General features: G+C 50.3%; 6 protein-coding genes across 6 annotated transcripts; 4 read left to right on the forward strand and 2 right to left on the reverse strand.

Annotated features, from left to right (window-relative positions):
• The first annotated feature begins 71 nt into the window (after nucleotides 1–71).
• On the forward strand, nucleotides 72–2,722 carry CC77DRAFT_1023069 (hypothetical protein). Its single transcript, XM_018525607.1, has 9 exons — nucleotides 72–409; nucleotides 490–589; nucleotides 646–789; nucleotides 847–894; nucleotides 1,044–1,341; nucleotides 1,393–1,830; nucleotides 1,894–2,247; nucleotides 2,341–2,400; nucleotides 2,449–2,722. The coding sequence occupies exons 2-9, from the start codon at nucleotides 503–505 to the stop codon at nucleotides 2,529–2,531; spliced, it is 1,512 nt and encodes a 503-aa protein (XP_018382977.1). The 5' UTR covers nucleotides 72–409; nucleotides 490–502; the 3' UTR covers nucleotides 2,532–2,722.
• A 117-nt stretch (nucleotides 2,723–2,839) lies between these two features.
• CC77DRAFT_1023070 (FAD/NAD(P)-binding domain-containing protein) lies at nucleotides 2,840–4,516 on the forward strand. Its single transcript, XM_018525608.1, has one exon. It carries the CDS (start codon nucleotides 3,126–3,128, stop codon nucleotides 4,470–4,472), a length of 1,347 nt encoding a protein of 448 aa, XP_018382978.1. The 5' UTR covers nucleotides 2,840–3,125; the 3' UTR covers nucleotides 4,473–4,516.
• Nucleotides 4,517–4,850: 334 nt separating this feature from the next.
• Nucleotides 4,851–6,307, reverse strand: CC77DRAFT_941975 (glycerate kinase; the record flags this gene model as incomplete). Its single annotated transcript, XM_018534829.1, has 3 exons — nucleotides 4,851–5,096; nucleotides 5,148–5,509; nucleotides 5,557–6,307. The coding sequence occupies 3 exons, from the start codon at nucleotides 6,305–6,307 to the stop codon at nucleotides 4,851–4,853; spliced, it is 1,359 nt and encodes a 452-aa protein (XP_018382979.1).
• A 1,147-nt stretch (nucleotides 6,308–7,454) lies between these two features.
• CC77DRAFT_1042701 (MFS multidrug transporter-like protein) lies at nucleotides 7,455–9,299 on the forward strand (the record flags this gene model as incomplete). The annotated part of the gene is made up of 4 exons (XM_018527280.1): nucleotides 7,455–7,674; nucleotides 7,786–8,108; nucleotides 8,180–8,743; nucleotides 8,803–9,299. The coding sequence occupies 4 exons, from the start codon at nucleotides 7,455–7,457 to the stop codon at nucleotides 9,253–9,255; spliced, it is 1,560 nt and encodes a 519-aa protein (XP_018382980.1). The 3' UTR covers nucleotides 9,256–9,299.
• Nucleotides 9,300–9,414: 115 nt separating this feature from the next.
• CC77DRAFT_1064179 (hypothetical protein) lies at nucleotides 9,415–10,014 on the reverse strand (the record flags this gene model as incomplete). Its single annotated transcript, XM_018528693.1, has 1 exon — nucleotides 9,415–10,014. One exon carries the CDS (start codon nucleotides 10,012–10,014, stop codon nucleotides 9,415–9,417), a length of 600 nt encoding a protein of 199 aa, XP_018382981.1.
• A 5,664-nt stretch (nucleotides 10,015–15,678) lies between these two features.
• Nucleotides 15,679–16,480, forward strand: CC77DRAFT_942265 (DUF336-domain-containing protein; the record flags this gene model as incomplete). Its single annotated transcript, XM_018534849.1, has 2 exons — nucleotides 15,679–15,788; nucleotides 15,853–16,480. 2 exons carry the CDS (start codon nucleotides 15,679–15,681, stop codon nucleotides 16,478–16,480), a joined length of 738 nt encoding a protein of 245 aa, XP_018382982.1.
• Between the last annotated feature and the right edge of the window lie 455 nt (nucleotides 16,481–16,935).

The following is a 16,935-nucleotide window of genomic DNA, read 5'->3' on the forward strand; positions in this document are numbered from 1 at the left end:
CTAATCCTCTGAGGCACACCTGCAGTCACTCTGCAAGCTCTAGAACATTCTTCCCTCGTCGTGCCATCGGGCTGTGTGCTGTCAATAATGTTTTGTGTCACACAAGAGGGCAGACGGCGATACGCTCGCCTGTGCCTCCCATGGCCCACCGTTGCAGCTCATGCACGAAAAGAGCTGCGCCCTGTTGAGAGAAACAACACATTTACTACAAATCCACCAACGGCATATCTACCAAAACTGTTTGAGAATCTCGACGCTTTACGACATCTTTTCTCATGCAAGTACCAACCTGATTTCCTTGCAACGAAGCGCAGTGAACCTGGGTGTTTGATTCTACACAAGGTGGATGTGATCGCCCCGCTCTGCACTCTTTCAGTCTAGGCTTCCCGCCCGGACCCTCTTCCACTCTGTACGCATTATCTCGAGTGCTGCCTTCAGCTCACCTTACCCGCACTGAACCACGGCCGAACACTTCTTTAACGATACCAGGCTCTCCGTCATCATGTCTAATTACAACGACTACGAGCGGTTCGTCCATCAAATGCAAACCTTCCGCGCATCTGATGAGGCCAGAGAGCATTTCGTTAGCGTACGTGTCGCTGAGTCGCGTGTTCGACCGTGCGACAAACGTTGACAAAGGAATAGGAAATTCTAGCAAAGTATCAAGCCTTGTCCGAAGAACACGGCAATTTGAAGAATGATTATTTGAGTGAAAGGGATATCAGGCGAAACTACCAGAGAACCGTTGAAGAGAAACAGGGTTTGGTGGGGGATTACGAACGTCAGCTTGTGCGTTACTCGCTGGAAACTCAGCCTTACGGGTTTGTGTGCTGATTGAGGCTGCAGGAAGCGAGTTCGTTTGTATTGGCACTTATTGATGGTGATGGAGCTATCGTAAGTATTTCCAGGCTTCTGAGTCGAATCTTCCATCTATCCTGGCAACAGTTTATCGATTTGGGCCCGTGCATGGTCGATAACGTTCACATGATATCGCGGCACAGTCAACCCACCCATGATTCTAGTTGTTGACTATTCATCTGCAGTTTCAAGATGCGTTACTTCAAGCCGCTGGTGGCGACGGTGGGTCGGAAGCTGCATCACGATTGTACCATGCAATGCGCGACCATGTTGCTTCGCTCTACAACAATTCCGGTAACTGGCCGATTATGGTCCAAGTCTATCTAAGTCTCGATAAGCTCTCACAAAAGTTGGCATCGGTTGGCCTTCTTCGAAGTCCACAGGAATTGCGAGCCTTTGCACAGCGCTTCAGCGTCAATCAACCCTTATTTAGTGTTATCGACGTCGGTCACGGAAAGGAGAGGGCCGACCACAAGATTAAGGGTACTACATTTCTCCCGATTATAGTGACTAGCGTTGACATGTTGTCTGCAGAAATGCTTCGCACCTTTAGCGACAATCCTACCTGCCGTCACATCATCTTTGGTGGCTGCCATGACGCAGGATATCTCCTAAATTTCGAACACTTCAAACACAATGCCGCCAAAGCCGGCCGGATCACACTTCTGGAGACCACACCAGCTTACCGTGGATTCACGGATTTAGTCAACTTCAAACGCACTCGTTTCGACGACGTCTTCAGGAATGAGCCCCTGCCCGATTATACGCCTCCTACCAACGGCTTCGGTCAGTTGGCCGTGCAGTCGCCGGTGCAGCCTGTATCACAGCCGCAGCCCCTCTCTCGTTCCGTCACGAACGATAACAATACGTCGCCCACGTTCATCTCGAGGGCCCCAGTGGTGTCTCCCTCGCCTAGCGTCACTCCGGTGTCAGCCGCCACACCTAGTGAATCTAACGGCGACTCTTCGTGGGGTAAGTAACATAGCACAATCGTATCAAATACGAGACGGCGCACGGCTGACTCAAATCCCTTAGCCACTGTGGGCAAATCTGGTGCTCCTGAAAACGGCAACATTTCCGTCGTACCGACTACAACTGCTACTAAGAAAAATACTAAGAAGAGGTATGCTTATTACAACAAAGGTGGACAACGGCTTGACGAACCACTGCCACCAAAAGATCCTTCCGCTGTAGCTTCGCTTGAAGCACGCATGAAAAAAGTAGGCAAGAAGATGTGTAATCACTGGCACCTTGGCGGTCACTGCGAGAATGGAAAGTTCTGTCACTTCCAGCATGAGCCGAAGCTTACAACGGCTGAACTGAACGCTTTGCGCTACAAAACACGCAGTTTGGCTTGTAAGAACCGCTACTGTGAAAACATTGACTGCTGTAAGTACATAGTGATCAAGAGGATTTCAGAGCCCACCATCATTACGGCCACCTTGGTATACATTCACAGTGCCGCTAACATTTCGACTTCAGATCTCGGCCATCAATGCGCCCTCGAGCGCGATCAAGGCTATTGCTCATTTCCTGACAACTGTAAGCATCATCGTCGTGACAAGCATCTAAGCTTTACTAATTCCCTAGGCCACCTCCGGGCTACGCATGGTATGGACAGGGTTAAGTATGTCAGATACGACAAAGATGGTAATGAGGATTATGCTCCTTAGTCAGAGTCGTCTGGCTGTGGATAAGGGATGTAATGTTGGATCATTTTAAGGTTATGCTCACATGGAGAAGACGGTTTTGTTGTTTAGGATACTAAATTGTTGATTATATGTCTCTACGACGCTACAATTGTTAAGATTTGGGCCTTTCTTCAATTGTGTTTCGGTTAGAGTTCAATATATTTTGTTCGATGTCGAAGTTTGAGATGTATTCTTTTAGTGCACTGGAGTGTTGCAAGGCTCTCGTGGGCGATCGACCGACCAACCGATTTCGGCCATGGCACGGGCGACTAGTTTACTAGACCCTCTATCTTCCCCACACTCCACACGAAGAGTGCCCGAAATACATGCGAATACCGGTGATGAGGCTAATATTGTTGCGGGACGAGAGGAAATACTGGGTATTGCTCTGCTGCGGCTACATTCGAGCCGCGGCAGCTAAAATCGGCAGTATGTTCAAGAGCACTTTTAACGTAATTTCTCCACAAACACGCGGGAGTAGGACCGACTTGGTAGTGATTATTGTGTATCTTGCCTCTGACTGCGAGATTCTCTCTTCTTTGACTATATATCGACTCTGCATAAGTGTTTCCCAACATGCCGTTCTTGGACACGCAGCCAAAAATTCTCATCGCAGGCGCCGGTATCGGTGGATTGACCACTGCGCTAGCGCTCCATGCCGCCGGCTTCAGCGACATTCAGATTTTCGAGACAGCGTCGACGCTCACAACGCTCGGTGTTGGCATCAATGTCCAGCCGTCCGCAGTTTTGATTCTGCGGAATCTAGGTTTACTTGAAGCACTGGAGAAGACGGGCATCAAGACAAAAGAGCTGAACTTCTACAATCGCCATGGCGATTCCATTCTCAGCGAGCCTAGAGGCATGGATGCAGGATACGAGGTGCCTCAATTCTCGATCCATCGCGGAGAGTTCCAGATGTTGCTTCTGAGCGCCGTAAAGGAGCGTCTTGGCAATGATGTTCTTCACCTAAACCACGCCTTGGCTGGATTCGATCAGAACGATGAGAGCATCACAGCACGATTTTCGCACAGGAGGGACGGTGCGCCAGTGGATGAGTCAAGTGTAACAGGTGATATCCTTATCGCTGCTGATGGAATCAACTCCACGGCCAGGAGACTTCTCTACCCGGGCGAAGGACTACCACGCTTCTCAGGACGCATGCTTTGGCGTGGATGCATTGAGCGCGAGCAGTACTTGACAGGCGCAAGCATGGTATGGGCAGGCCACGCCGACCAGAAATTTATCGCATACCCCATCAGCCAAAGATCAGCTGACAAAGGCAAAAGCCTCGTAAACTGGATCGCAGAGTTGCGCATACGCGACAAAGATGACGTGGACCTGACACCACCAAAGACAGACTGGACTAAGGCTGTCAAGAAAGACATTTTCGCAGGTCCGTTTGAGACATGGAGATGCGGAGGTTTGGAGATGAAGGACTTGATCAATAGCACAGAGAAGGTCTTCGAGTTTCCCATGTCTGATCGCGACCCTGTAGAAGCCTGGTCGTTCGGTCGTCTTACGCTCATGGGCGATGCAGCGCACGCTATGTACCCCATCGGTTCCAACGGCGCATCTCAAGCCATCATCGACGCTGAAACACTTGCCAAACACCTCTCCAACAACATTTCAGATATTGCCGGTGCGCTGAAAGCATACGAGTTGGAGAGGCTGCCGCCTACCGCAAAGATCGTCATGGCAAATCGAGCGAACGGTCCTGATCACGTCTTGCAACTTGCGGAGGAAAGGGCGCCGGATGGCTTCAAGAGTGTGTATGATGTCATTCCAAAGGACGAGTTGGAGGAGATTGGAAGGGTTTACAAGAAGGTTGCTGGATTCGAGATGGAGAGTGTTAATGAAAAGGCGAGGGAGACAAAAGGAATGGAAAAGGAAAAGAACCTGAAGAGCCCAGCCGATTGGATATAACAGTGTCTTAACAGCCGTTTGTGTGAATAGCAATAGTGATGCATCATTTTCTAACCTCAGTAAACTGTCAACGTTGTGCTCATATGACCAGAAATTGCTCTTGATGGAATCGTGTTAGTTGGAGCAGCAACGACGCTATCGCCAAGTTAGTGCGGAAAACAGTCGCGGCTGAACAAACTCCTAGACACGCGACATTACGCGTTCCTACCAACCTCCTCTCTTTGCGGACTCTAACAACAGTGCTCATCATTACTTCATTATCATTGCTTGCTAAATCTAGAATGCTATTGAGAAACTTTCCTGTTGGGGGACCACGCCATCGCGGCACTACCAAGGCACCAAGAACTCTTGTTCCAGGCAGTGCATGCGACACCGCTCTCAGTGATGCCGTTGTCCAAGAGCCAACCCTACCATAATCATGCGCATCACCTTCTCGGCGCCGTCCTTGACCAATGCCTCTGTCTGGCCGATCGCTTGCTCCAGGGTTACCGGCTCTCGGAGGATACTTGTGAAGGCTTTGATGCCAGCACCGTAGCAGCCATCTGCGCCTTCTCCGATGGTGCCGGCTAGTGCAACGACTTGCGCACCGTTCTTCTTTGCGCGCCGAGCAATTTCAGTCGTCATCTGTCGTCGTCAGCAAAGTGCAAAGGGAGCGACAATAAAAGATTGACTGACCTTTCCGTTCGGTGACTGAAAATCCAGGGAGCCCTCTGCGGTAATGACAAAATCCCATTGGTTTTCGAAAACCTGATCGAATTCGAAGTACTCGTTGATGGCTTCAGCGCGGGCGCGCAGTGTAGTGCCGAACAACATCAAACCGGTTCCAAGACCACCGCTGGCACCACTGCCTGGGGTCTGAGAAATGTCCTCTCCAAGTGTCGACTGAGCAACTTCCGCCAGCCGCTCAAGGGATGCTGCAAGCATATCGATCTGCTCAGGCGTGGCCCCCTTCTGCGGGCCATACACTCGCGCGACGCCTTTGGGGCCACATAATACGTTCTTGACATTGCATATGGCCTCTATTTGGACCTTCTCAACTGGTATGGGGTTAAAACAGGTATGTAAGTTGGGCTAGGCGACTTACCAGCAGTCTCTCGTAACCGGGGGTGTACACCGTCCCAGCAGATGCTGGCTAAGTGTGCCAACGACCGACCACCACCAGCCTTGGGCAGCTCCTTGCCATCTGCATCAAGTAATCGGACACCAAGAGCCTGGAGCATCCCCGCCCCTCCATCTGAGGTCCCAGAATCTCCACAACCGATGACGATCTTTGTGGACCCTGCGTCAAGCGCCTCCCTAATCAACTCTCCGACCCCGTAAGTCGTGGTTATTGTTGGGTCGCGCTCGTCCTTTGGCACTAAACGAAGGCCTGCAGCTGCTGCCATGTCCAACACAGCCGTCTTCTTGTCTTTGCCAATAAAACCAAGGTGCGATTGGACCAATGATCCGGTAGGGCCCGTGACTGGCACGTCAACAATCGATCCGCCATGAGCCGCTACTAGAGCTCGAGCAAAGCCCTCTCCGCCATCGTGCAGAGGAAGCTTGCGCAGAATAACGGAATTGCCGTCCAGTACCTTCCGGATTCCTGCTTCGATCGCATCGGCCACGTGCTCTGGGCCTAGACTCTCCTTGAACCCTGATGGTGCGACCAGAATCCTGAGTGGGTGCCCGCCCAGGATTTCTGATGCTGGAGTCGACAGCACCGCCGATGCCGGGTTCACAAGGTCGTCTACTTGCTGTTGCGGTAAGTTGATAGTTTTCAGCGAAAGTAATCGTGGGAGTTGAGGCGGAAGTGTTGGGGACGCTTTCGGTGCACCGTGTACACCGAGCTCCATGCTTGTTGGTACGCTGGCGAGCATGCTGGCTGTTCGAAGAAATAAAGGTGGGTAGTATGCTCACGGCTGTTGCTAATAGAGTAGGACGTCGGTCGATTGATAATGAATTCGAAAAGCGAAAGTGGAAATGTGGTAATGTAGAGCGAATGTCAACCCGGTTGTGTGTGATTGGATACCATCTTTCTCTGGACATACGACATACTTATATCTTCGACCCAGACTCTGCTCGTCTGGAGTTGCACACTTTCACGATGAACAGCACACGACATAGCCCGTAGAGCTATTTCCGGTGCACCACTTGGAAGTGCCACCTAAGGTATCGCTTCCAGCCTCAGGACCATGGCAACAACGTCATTCAAGATGCAAGTATCTACACCTTTACGAAACATCAAGTCCGCATTTCTAAGCTCCTGGTCTCGCAGCATAGCCGGATATTACGACTACAACGGCACAGCCCTGCTAGTATGCGTACTACCATGTGTATAGCTCTAGTTTGTGGTTGGCTTTTCTTGAGGACTCAATCAGTCATAGTTCCGCAGAGCCAAAGTTCTTGACTTTCCTTGAGGGTCTCGGTTCGGGCCAATCGCGGCGATTGCGCGTGTCTTCACCAAGCGGTTTAGCGAAAAACCAAGTTGTACCTTCTTGGCAGAAAATTCCGAGCACAGCCAGCTAGCTGACGTCTACAAAGAAGGCTGTTATCGATGATCAATCTCCACCACAAGAAAGCTTGCGATCTCGTGGCAGCACCCGCTACATTGCTATTGGTCACGATAGATCTAAGACGCAGTGGCTACCATGTGCTCACGCGACAGTTTTCTATTCTTGAACACAACGTCGGCATATGTCTCACCGCAGCCTTATTGACCTGTGACTCGGCATCTCAAGTCCATGTTTCTTGGAGCGTGGCATTTGCGCTACACGTTTGATACTGCACCTTGAGGTCATTAGGTCGTATAGTGCTTTTCGCATCCTGAACAGCCTCCGCTTGGTGAGCGCCTCTTTGGCACTGCCTCGATTTGTGGTAGTTGGCTGAGAAGTTTTGAAATTATATGCAGGCGATCTGCGCCTGTAACACGAAAAGGTATCATCAAGCTCCGTTCACTATCGTCACGTTTCATTCGTTCTGTTTCGACACTCGTTACTCACTATGAACTTTAAAGACAGATTGATTGGCAGACCGTCGGTAGACGAGAGGAGCGCACGCGAGTCCTTGGAACTCCCAAGGTTCTCGTTCGAGGGTGACAATCATCCGCTCGTTAGCACCGAACGTCTGTTCCGACAGTGGCAGCAAGAAGAAAACTCGGGATACGAAGCTGGCCACGAAATCATGGAAGAGGGTCTTCGGAAAGGCGACGATATCATTGTAGGTGTTTCAGATCTCTTATGGCACTGCCACTAACATGACGTGTGGATTACCTGGGACGGCCCGAACGACCCTCGCAACCCGCTCAACTGGAGCAACAAACGCAAATGGGTAGCTACAATACTCGTGTCGCTCTTTACATTCATCTCACCTTTCTCGTCGACTATGGTAACACCTGCGTTGCCGGATATAGGAGATGACTTTGATATACCGGAAGGATTCATGCGCCAGCTGGTCATGACCATCTTCCTCCTTGGCTACGCTCAAGGACCTTTCGTCTTGGCACCTTTAAGCGAGATCTTCGGACGCGTTACCGTGTTGCAGTATGCCAATCTTGTGTATCTGCTTTTCAACACATGTTGTGGGTTTGCGCGGACCAAGGAGCAGATGCTTGCTTTTCGGTTCTTGAGTGGTCTTGGCGGAGCGGCGCCGCAAGCTGTATGTATAATCCCTGTTCGCTTTCAAAAATTCGTTAGGAGACAAAGAGAGCAAGACTGATATTATTGCAGTTGTGCAACGGTGTTCTCGCTGATACCTGGTCGAAAGAAGAACGCGGGAAAGGCCAAGCCATCTATGGTATCCTGACATGGCTGGCACCCTGCGTAGCTCCCATATGCGGTGCCTACATATCTGAGGGCGTAAGCTGGCGCTGGATCTTCTGGGCCACCTCTATCTTCACTGTCTTTGTTCAGGTCACCGCGTTCTTCTTCCTCTCCGAGACCTTCGCCCCGGCCATCCTCGCTAAGAAAGCTAAAGCGGTTAGAAAGGCGATGAAAGGCATAAGGAACGATGTAGTCGTGCGGACAGAGTTTGAGACAGGTGATCGCATGAGCAAGATTTTGAGAAAGAGGCTCATCCTGCCCTTCATCATGATGTTCACACATCCTGCCACCCAGGCACCCTCGATCTATCGCGCATTCTTGTACGGCGTCATGTACCTCATGCTTTCAACCTTTCCGATGGTCTTTGAGGACGTTTATGATATGGACACTGGGCATGCATCGCTCAACTACCTGTCGCTTTGCTTGGGCTTCATGATTGGGTTGCAGATTTCGCATCCGCTCATGGATGGGGTACGTTTTTCATCTCCAACTTCACTGATGCTGAAGATGCAACGCTAACATCGAAGTAGCTGTACGCACGTATGAAGACGTACTACAACCTTACCGAAGGCCTACCCGAGTTCCGCGTGCCGCCTATGCTTATAGCGGGCGTTGTTTGTCCTATCGGTCTCTTTATCTACGGCTGGAGTGCCCAGAACGAAGTTCACTTCATCGTTCCCAACCTCGGCGCCGTCATCCTCGCCATCGGCCTGATCATCGGCTTCCAGTGTTCGCAAGCCTACACCACTGACGCATACGAGGCACGTTATGCAGCATCGGCAGCAAGTGTTGGAGCCTTTATGAGGACAATGTGTGGCTTTAGCTTTCCGCTTTTTGCACCACAGATGTATGAGACATTGGGTTTGGGATGGGGAAACAGTCTATTAGCATTCTTGACAATGACATTGGGGATAGTGATGCCGATAGGGCTTTGGTTCTATGGGGCTACACTTAGGAAGATGAGTTGGAGAGGTTTGCAGTAGACGTTGTCAATAATCATGCATTGTAAACAAACTATGAGTACGCCAGAAGGTATTCGCGTAGCCTTGAACCCAAGAACTCCAACCCAACAAGTATACCAAAAAGCCCTCGCGCCGCACCTAACCATAAAAACGATTTCCCAAACTACCCCCAGGAGACACTCAGTTACTCCAGAGCTTCGAAGATGCTACGCACTGGATCTTGTCTGCTTGAGCATACTTGTCGGTCCGCTGCACATCGAGGAGCTCCTCAAGCTCAGCTGCATACGCCTCGTGCGATGCCTCACGCCTCTTGTAGCTTTCAGCTGACTCCTTGAAGTACACTTCGACCTCGGAGCGTATGTCGTCGATTGCCAAACTCTGCTCGGCGACAGTCTTGATGAGCGACTTGTTCTCCTTCTTAGCCCTCAGAGCTTCGAGAGCGGCTTCGTTGTACTTCTTCTGCCATTTTGTCTTCTCCTCGATCGCTTCCTTCTTGAGCATTTTGAGGACGCGGATCGTTGAAAGTGCCTGCTCTAAGGCGGCAGCGTTGGCGACCATCTCAGGGAACTCGGCGGTGGCCTTGAGGTTGCTCTGGCTGTCTTGTAGTTTGGTGACGTCCTTGTTGAGCTTGGTGGTGGAGGCATCGATCTTGGGGATCTTCTTCTTGGCCTTGGTGATAGAGGTGGATGCGGCCTCGAGAGAAGTGTTGGATGACGCGAGGAGGGTGGCAGACCTGATCTTGAGGACCTCAAGGTCGGTGACAGTCGTAGTGGTAGACATTTCTGATGTATGTGTGTTTTAAGGCTGATGTGTGCGAGGCGTTGTGGTATTCGACAAGGACAAGCGAAACGTATGCTCAAGATGGTGTGCGTTGGTGAGTACCGAAGTTTTTTAGCGCGCGTGTGGTAATATGCGAGACGTTTGTGGTATTTGATGAGTACTGAAGTGGTTTGAAGTACTGAAAAGTCTTGTTGCTGCGCAGTGTGTGTGTTGGAAAGTTCTGGTAGAAGTTCTTCAAGACTTTGAATTGTGAGAGAAGAGTAATGAAGATATTTGAAGGAAAGGAGGATGAGGACAGTATTTATCGTAAAACTGGACTGCTGAAGCTAGCAGTTCCCACGGTACAATAGGAAGATTCTGCTGTTGTCGAGGTGAGGGTGAACGCTGGAGATGTGGAACTGGCTGGCCACTCAGGTGAGCCGTAAATGCGGAACCAGAGTCTTCACCTACAAACAATAAGCGATAGTGGCTTCATGAATAGCTATGGGTGATGTACCGCAATAGATTATTCTCATTCTCTAGATGTATCCTTGGATCGAGGGACGGCGGTCCTGCCCGCTGACCAATGCGAAGGTTTGTGTAGTGAGGATTTCGCTGACTTTCTGGTCTGCGTGGAGCGATGATGTAGTGAGACGGCTTTCGACAGCACGAGGTCATGAGGCCACTACAAATGACATCGGATACGAATCAGAGTTTTTGGCTTGGTTAGCATCTGCCTGATACTCGTTCCATGTTCCATGGAGTTTATTGTGGGGCAAACCTCTACCAGCGTTATGTCAACCAAGTATAGCAATCGAGTTACACCGAAATAAGCAAGATATGTGTCACATTGATATGAAAGCTGCAAAATTTCTCTGGCGCTGATTCAATTGCCCCCACTCGAGATAACTCTACCCGCTGCTACCTTTACTCTATCGTCTCATCCATATTCATCTCCTCCTCCACCACCTTTTCATCGTACTTCCGCAACCTCTCCACTTCTTCCTTCAGTCTTCCTACCTCAGCTTCCAAGTCCTCGGTGAACTTTACGCATTTCTCCATCGCGGTCGAGATGTGGCTATCATTTCCCATGAAAAGGCCAGCTCTGGCCTCGGCATAGCTCACCTCGCCTTCTTTGTATGCCTTGTTCCCTTGAAGGCCCTCGAACCTTCTGTGAAAGATGTTATACAGTCTGTGCCAGTGCCGGATGCGGCTATTAGCGGAAGTGATTTCCGATTCTTTCTTTTGAATCTCCTGATTCTTCCTTAGGAAAAGGTTCTTCCAACCCTCTTTTCCATTTTCCAAGAGATCAGTGTTCTCCATCTGATAGAATTCAACTCTCTCTTGCAGCTTCTTGATTGTTGATGATTCTTGAGAATTCTTCAGATCATCAATCTCTTGTTGTCTTTCACGTCGCACCTCGTCGATTGCCTTTGCCTCCCTCTCCCTCGCCAATCTAACGTCATCCTTTCGCCCGTGTTTTTCTTTCTCAGTCTCGCGTTGCGCATGATCGACATCATTCTTGAGATCGTTTACATCGATGAGATACCTATCCTTCTCCGCCTGAAGCTCATTTCTCAATGCTCGGATAACCTGACTTTGGGTATTGTTCTCTGCCTTCAGTACCAAGAGCCGCTGCTCGAGATCGTGAATGGTTTGATTACCGGTGGCTGCGTCAGTTCGAAGCTTCTGGATCTGCCGGTCACGACTGTTGATCTCGTGCATTCCTTGTTGGCGGAGTTGATCACATTGCCCCTGGAGATCGATGTTGCTCTTCTCTAGCTTGCCCATATCCTGGTTTCTCTGCGCAGTTTCGTTATTGTTTCTCGCTACCTTGAGCTCTTGTAGCTCACCCCAAACAGCCTCGCCCTTGGACATGGCTTCCTCAAGTTGCTTCTTGACACCCGTGGTCTCTTCGACGGCGGCATCGCGCTGCTGGGTGAGTGTCGCGACCTGGCTAAACAAAACTTGCTCTTGGGCACACTTGGCTTGCAACTGTTCTCTTGACTTCGAAACCTGAGTTGAGAGCTCATCTTCCCTTACTTCCTTGGTCTGTATGTCCTTGCTCAATGAAGCGATTTGGGTGCGCAAGTTCGTCTCGACGAAGGCCATAGCTTCGTTGGCTTCCTGCAGATCCACTATCTGTTTCTCGAGCTGCGTCTTTGAAATTTCATGGGCTTTTGAACTGCTCTCTGGAATAGTGGATCCATACTGGAGCTCGTTCGTAGTAGGACCAGTAACAGTTGACGGTTGAGAACCGTGAATCTGTGCTACCTCGAGGGCTCTCTCAAGTTCAACAATTCGTCGACGCAGTAGGTTCTTTTCATTCTCGCAATGCTCCTTTTCGTTTGTGATTTGACTCTCCAATTTCTCCAGTTCCTCCACTTTCTCCTTGTACTGCTTTGCAAGTATCATGAAGTTCTGCTGCAAATCCCTGCACTCTTGATCTTTCTCGTCCAGGCTTCGTCGAAGGTAATCCTCGTTTTCTGTGAAAGTGTTCTGCTTGGAGTTCGTACCATTGAAACGCTGTCTAGGTACTTCGATAACTGGGCGGGCAGGCGACTGTGGCTGATGGGTTTTGTGAGATGAAGTTAGCGAACGCTTCGCTTTGTGCAACTGAGCATTTAGGTCAGCGATCTTATTTTTCTGGATGTTGATCTCTTCGACCCTCTCCTTCAAGCGGAACTCTAAAGCGGTGACTTTGCTGGCATGTTTGTCTTTCAAAACAGAGATTTCTTCACTCCGTCCTATGAGCAGACTAGTTCGCTCTTCGTTCCGGCGACGTTGATCTGCAACACCCTTGTCCCTTGTCTCTTCTTCGACTCGTGTAATCTCTTTTTTGGCTTCGGCCAGAGCCTGTCTTAGGATCTCAACTTCGCCACGCAAAGGTCGTAGCTCATTGAGCTCGACATCTTTCTCCTGGTGGAGTACGTGATTTGTCTTGATATCCTCGCCAAAGTTGCCCCCGCGAATCTCTTTACGCAAATTATCGATCTCCCGTTGCTTATCAAAGAGCAACGAATCAAAGCTCCGGCTGACGCCTGGTACATAGCCGTTACTCAACCGGGTTGTGATAGTTTCTTTGAGTCCGTTGATCTCCGCGATCTGATCACTGTTTTCCGTTTCTAGGCGACCCAGCCGCTGTTTCTCGTCGGCCAACACATTCATTCTGGCTTGCACTAGGTTGACAAGCATGTCTCTATCGAACTCTCGGTTGTCGGCTTCGTCACTCGGTATAGGGACGCCAAGTTTTTGGAGCATAATATCTCTTGCCTGGACCATCACAGCAGCCTCATCCGCTTTCTCACATCTTTTGATAAGATTGGCCTGATCGGTCTGGTACTTGTCTTTTAGGTCCTGGCGGCTTCTTCTCACACTTTCAAGAGTCTCTTGTGACGCCTGCACATGTCCTAAAAGCTTGATCACCCTTGGATCCCAAACCCACATAATCATATTTGCGATCAACGACATGAGAAGTAGAAGGTGCTGGATAAATGCGAAGAATCCCCATGGAACCCACGAGGAAATTTTGGGCGTTTTCGTCGGCAGGGTTACGACGTTTCGAGGGGGCGCTCGACTCTGTGTCGTAACTTCGGGGATATAAACCATAGTTGTGCAAGGCGTCGCTCGGTCGACAGAGAGATGTGTCCATTTCGTGATATAGTATCGGTCGTAGTACGTTGAGACTGACGTTATCCGTGCTGTGACCGTATCGTAGATCGTCTTCGGAACTGTGGCTGTAGTGGTGGCTGTGCGTGTTGCAGTTCGCGTCTGCACGATAGTCTGGTAGACTTTGTCGGTCAATGTCGTAGGCTTTGGAAATATGGTGGCAGTCCGAGTGACTGTAGTAGCAATTGCAGCGCCCGAAGAAAGTTGATACTGTTCTGGAGCTGAATTAGGATATAAGACAGGCAGCCAGTACGGGCTGATAACAGGAAGCGCAGCGAAAAGAGTGGCGCCCAACGCAATGAACAGCTCGTTTTGCAACAACAACTGGCCGACATCCGCCATTGTGCAATATTCCGTGTCGCCGGACCAAATACGTCAATGTTGAGGGTAAATTCGCATGCGCTGAAGCGGGGAGTCACTATGATGAGGTTGAAGGTAGCACCGTTGGTCGTTACGTGGTTGTCAGGACAGTGTCATGAAAGCTGGACGGGTGTATAGCGTTTGCAGACGCTGTCGGACAAAGGCGGTGTTCCTCGCTCGTCCCACAAAGCCCATTCACCAACACAAGTGAATGCAGAAATACCGAAATTACAACGGTACGCATAGACATGGAAACAACGCACAACAGGACGATTAATAAATAATGTCTGAAAGAGAAAAGGCTTACTGAACGTAATGACTGTGAAACTGACTCAACAATGTCTTTGATCTTCACTGGCAACATCATGGCTCCGAGAGACAGAGACGTAGCTTACCACCGCTGTAGTTGAAACCTGTATTGGATCTGTCGTCAGACTACGACGCAAGATTAGTAGAACCAGGCCAGAGTTACACATGGCTTTTCCGAGTTGGCAAGAACTTGTATAAAACCATTGACATCTTCCTCTTCTCGCAAAAAACGTTCTCTATCACTGCAGATAAGACGTAGAACGAAAGATGCAGTACTGCGCCGGGGACATAATATTGGAAAATAGCCTGCGAAGGCATGCTACTCAAAGAGTCCGCCGTGTACCTAGGTAGAGAACAGCGCGCATCAAGACTTGAGGATACGGAGAGCACAAACATCGCGCCCTCTTCTAATGCTTCGCTTTAGTGCGTTGGAGTGGGGGTGAAAGTGGAAACGAGGAAGCTGCGATCGAACGCGTCAAGCAGCCGTCGGCGAGAAGTCCATCTCTCGGCGTCCCGCTTGGCCCTCATGGGTTAGCACGCATCTGCCACGCGACCTCAAGACTACCCTTGAGTATGCAACATCATCACCAAAGTCTTTTGTAGCAACAACAGCACGCGACATGTCTTGCCTTGCCGCACGACCAGCAATGGGCTTACCGCTGGTTTACGAGCCGTGGCAACATTTACGTAATTTGCGGCTCCACATGGAGTCTGATCATCAAACTTCCACCCAACCTCGACACCGCCTTAATAGCACTCCTTCGTGCCTCAACTTCCTGGCAGTGTAGCTCAATCGTTTCTCGAGATGCTTCTTCCACTGCAGGGGTCCCGATCACCATACCTGACGCCATTTGTGTTGTCATCAGGCTCTACTATCCAGTTCCCAGCCCAGGTCGCATATTGGTTTCCTAATCTGGGCATCTTAACCCGCCCACAAAAGATGCTCCACCACGGCACATGTGTCCGCTCCGAACAAAATTGTCAAGTCTCAGATATCACACCGGATGCACGGATCTCGGGGACCCTTAATCTGGGGTAGACGAGACCTTGTCGCCGTTTTACTCCACTTCCGTCTGGTGTATCCGCGCACACGCGACAGAATGGAATGAAGGAGACGTTGGTATCTTTGCGGCTGACAGCTTATCTTAAAGGTGACTTGTCCCCATCTCTGAAAGACCGCCTGCCTAAAGGAACGTCGGATCCGCTGTAGTGTATCCGCATACCCGAGCATTGGGATCTGCTAAGACATAGGCACAAGACCACGGCTAATTCCGCCGCCTGTATTACTACCTGTCATTGTACTCTTTCTCTTTGCTTTCCATGTTACTAGAAAACACATATTTCAACATGACGCCAACAGCATCAGCCACCGCCGCTGTGCCCACCCTGACACAAAGTGGAGCACGAGTTGCTCTACAAGCCGCGGAGCAGCATGCACTTGAGAACGGTGTACCCATGTAAGTTCCCCTCCAAATTTATGGATGTAGCTCCATCGAACCGATCGTGCTAACAACAAAACAGGAGCATTGCTGTAGTCGACGCACACACGCATCTCTTAGCCTTCACACGCATGGACTCGGCGAAGATAACGTCCATCAACACCGCCATGGACATGGCCTTCACTGCCGCCGGCAATCGCATACCCACCTCCGCATACCAAGAGACACCCTGGCCAGGCAGCGCAACCTCTGGCATCGGCAACATGATCATGGGACGCTTCACCACGCTCGGGGGTGGTGTACCTATTCTGTCAGCAGCGGGCGACATACTAGGCGCCATAGGTTGCTCAACAGGCACCAGCATGCAGGACGAGGCAGCGGCGAAGGCTGGCAGGGACGCTGTCTTGGACGTTATCAAGAAAGAGAAAGAGGCCGAGGAGACGAGACTACACGAAGAGAGGCAAGCAGTGCTTACACTATGGAAAGAGAAAGAAGAGGAAGTGGGAAACTTGAGAGAAGAGCTCGAAGGAATGGATAGAAGTAGCAAGAGAATGAGGCTCGATGGTGGAAGGAGTGGAAGTGTTAGTGTTGCCGGCAGTCTAATAGGACGGAGGGCGAGTACGCAAGCAGGACTAGCACCGGATACACCGCCGGAAGAAGGCGAACTACTTCCGAGCTTTGTTGGGGAGGTATCTGTGGGGCGTTATTGAGCGATTGATCTTTCTCTTCTGCATTAGCGTTCTGGTTATCAACCTCGTGAACCAAGCATGGCGTTCATTGGTAGGGCTTTCGGCGAACAAAAGGCGTTGTTATGATGGAGGCTATCTGTGTTTGTAACGATGAACGAATATTATTCAGTCTGCTCAATGGTGATTACATCTAAAAGGCATATGAACCCTTGGGGATATATGAAGTGGAATGTGTGCGCTTTGTGACGCAAGTTCTGCGCCTGTCGCCCTTGGGAGGGGGTCAACTAGGGTAGATCCATCGCTTCTAAGAACCCAGTGAGTGAGGAAACCAACACGCGATGAGCATTGTCAGTGCTGAGGTAGGGAGAATATCACACAAAGTTGACTACTTGCTCTCATTATTGGGAAACTTGTAAGAGACTGTTGGGTAGGGGTAGGGGCTTCTAACGTTTGTCGTGTAGATGCAGGGCTTACCT

Source organism: Alternaria alternata (assembly GCF_001642055.1).
Source record: "Alternaria alternata strain SRC1lrK2f unplaced genomic scaffold CC77scaffold_18, whole genome shotgun sequence".
Taxonomy (NCBI): domain Eukaryota; kingdom Fungi; phylum Ascomycota; class Dothideomycetes; order Pleosporales; family Pleosporaceae; genus Alternaria; species Alternaria alternata.

Excerpts from the sequence above, each read along its gene's own strand:
- CC77DRAFT_1023069 (XM_018525607.1), top strand. The coding sequence starts at position 503 with ATGTCTAATTACAACGACTACGAGCGGTTCGTCCATCAAATGCAAACC. Across the intron at positions 1,342-1,392 it reads GGCCGACCACAAGATTAAGG|AAATGCTTCGCACCTTTAGC; the intron begins GTACTACATTTC and ends TGTTGTCTGCAG. Across the intron at positions 2,401-2,448 it reads TTGCTCATTTCCTGACAACT|GCCACCTCCGGGCTACGCAT; the intron begins GTAAGCATCATC and ends CTAATTCCCTAG.
- CC77DRAFT_1023070 (XM_018525608.1), top strand. The coding sequence starts at position 3,126 with ATGCCGTTCTTGGACACGCAGCCAAAAATTCTCATCGCAGGCGCCGGT.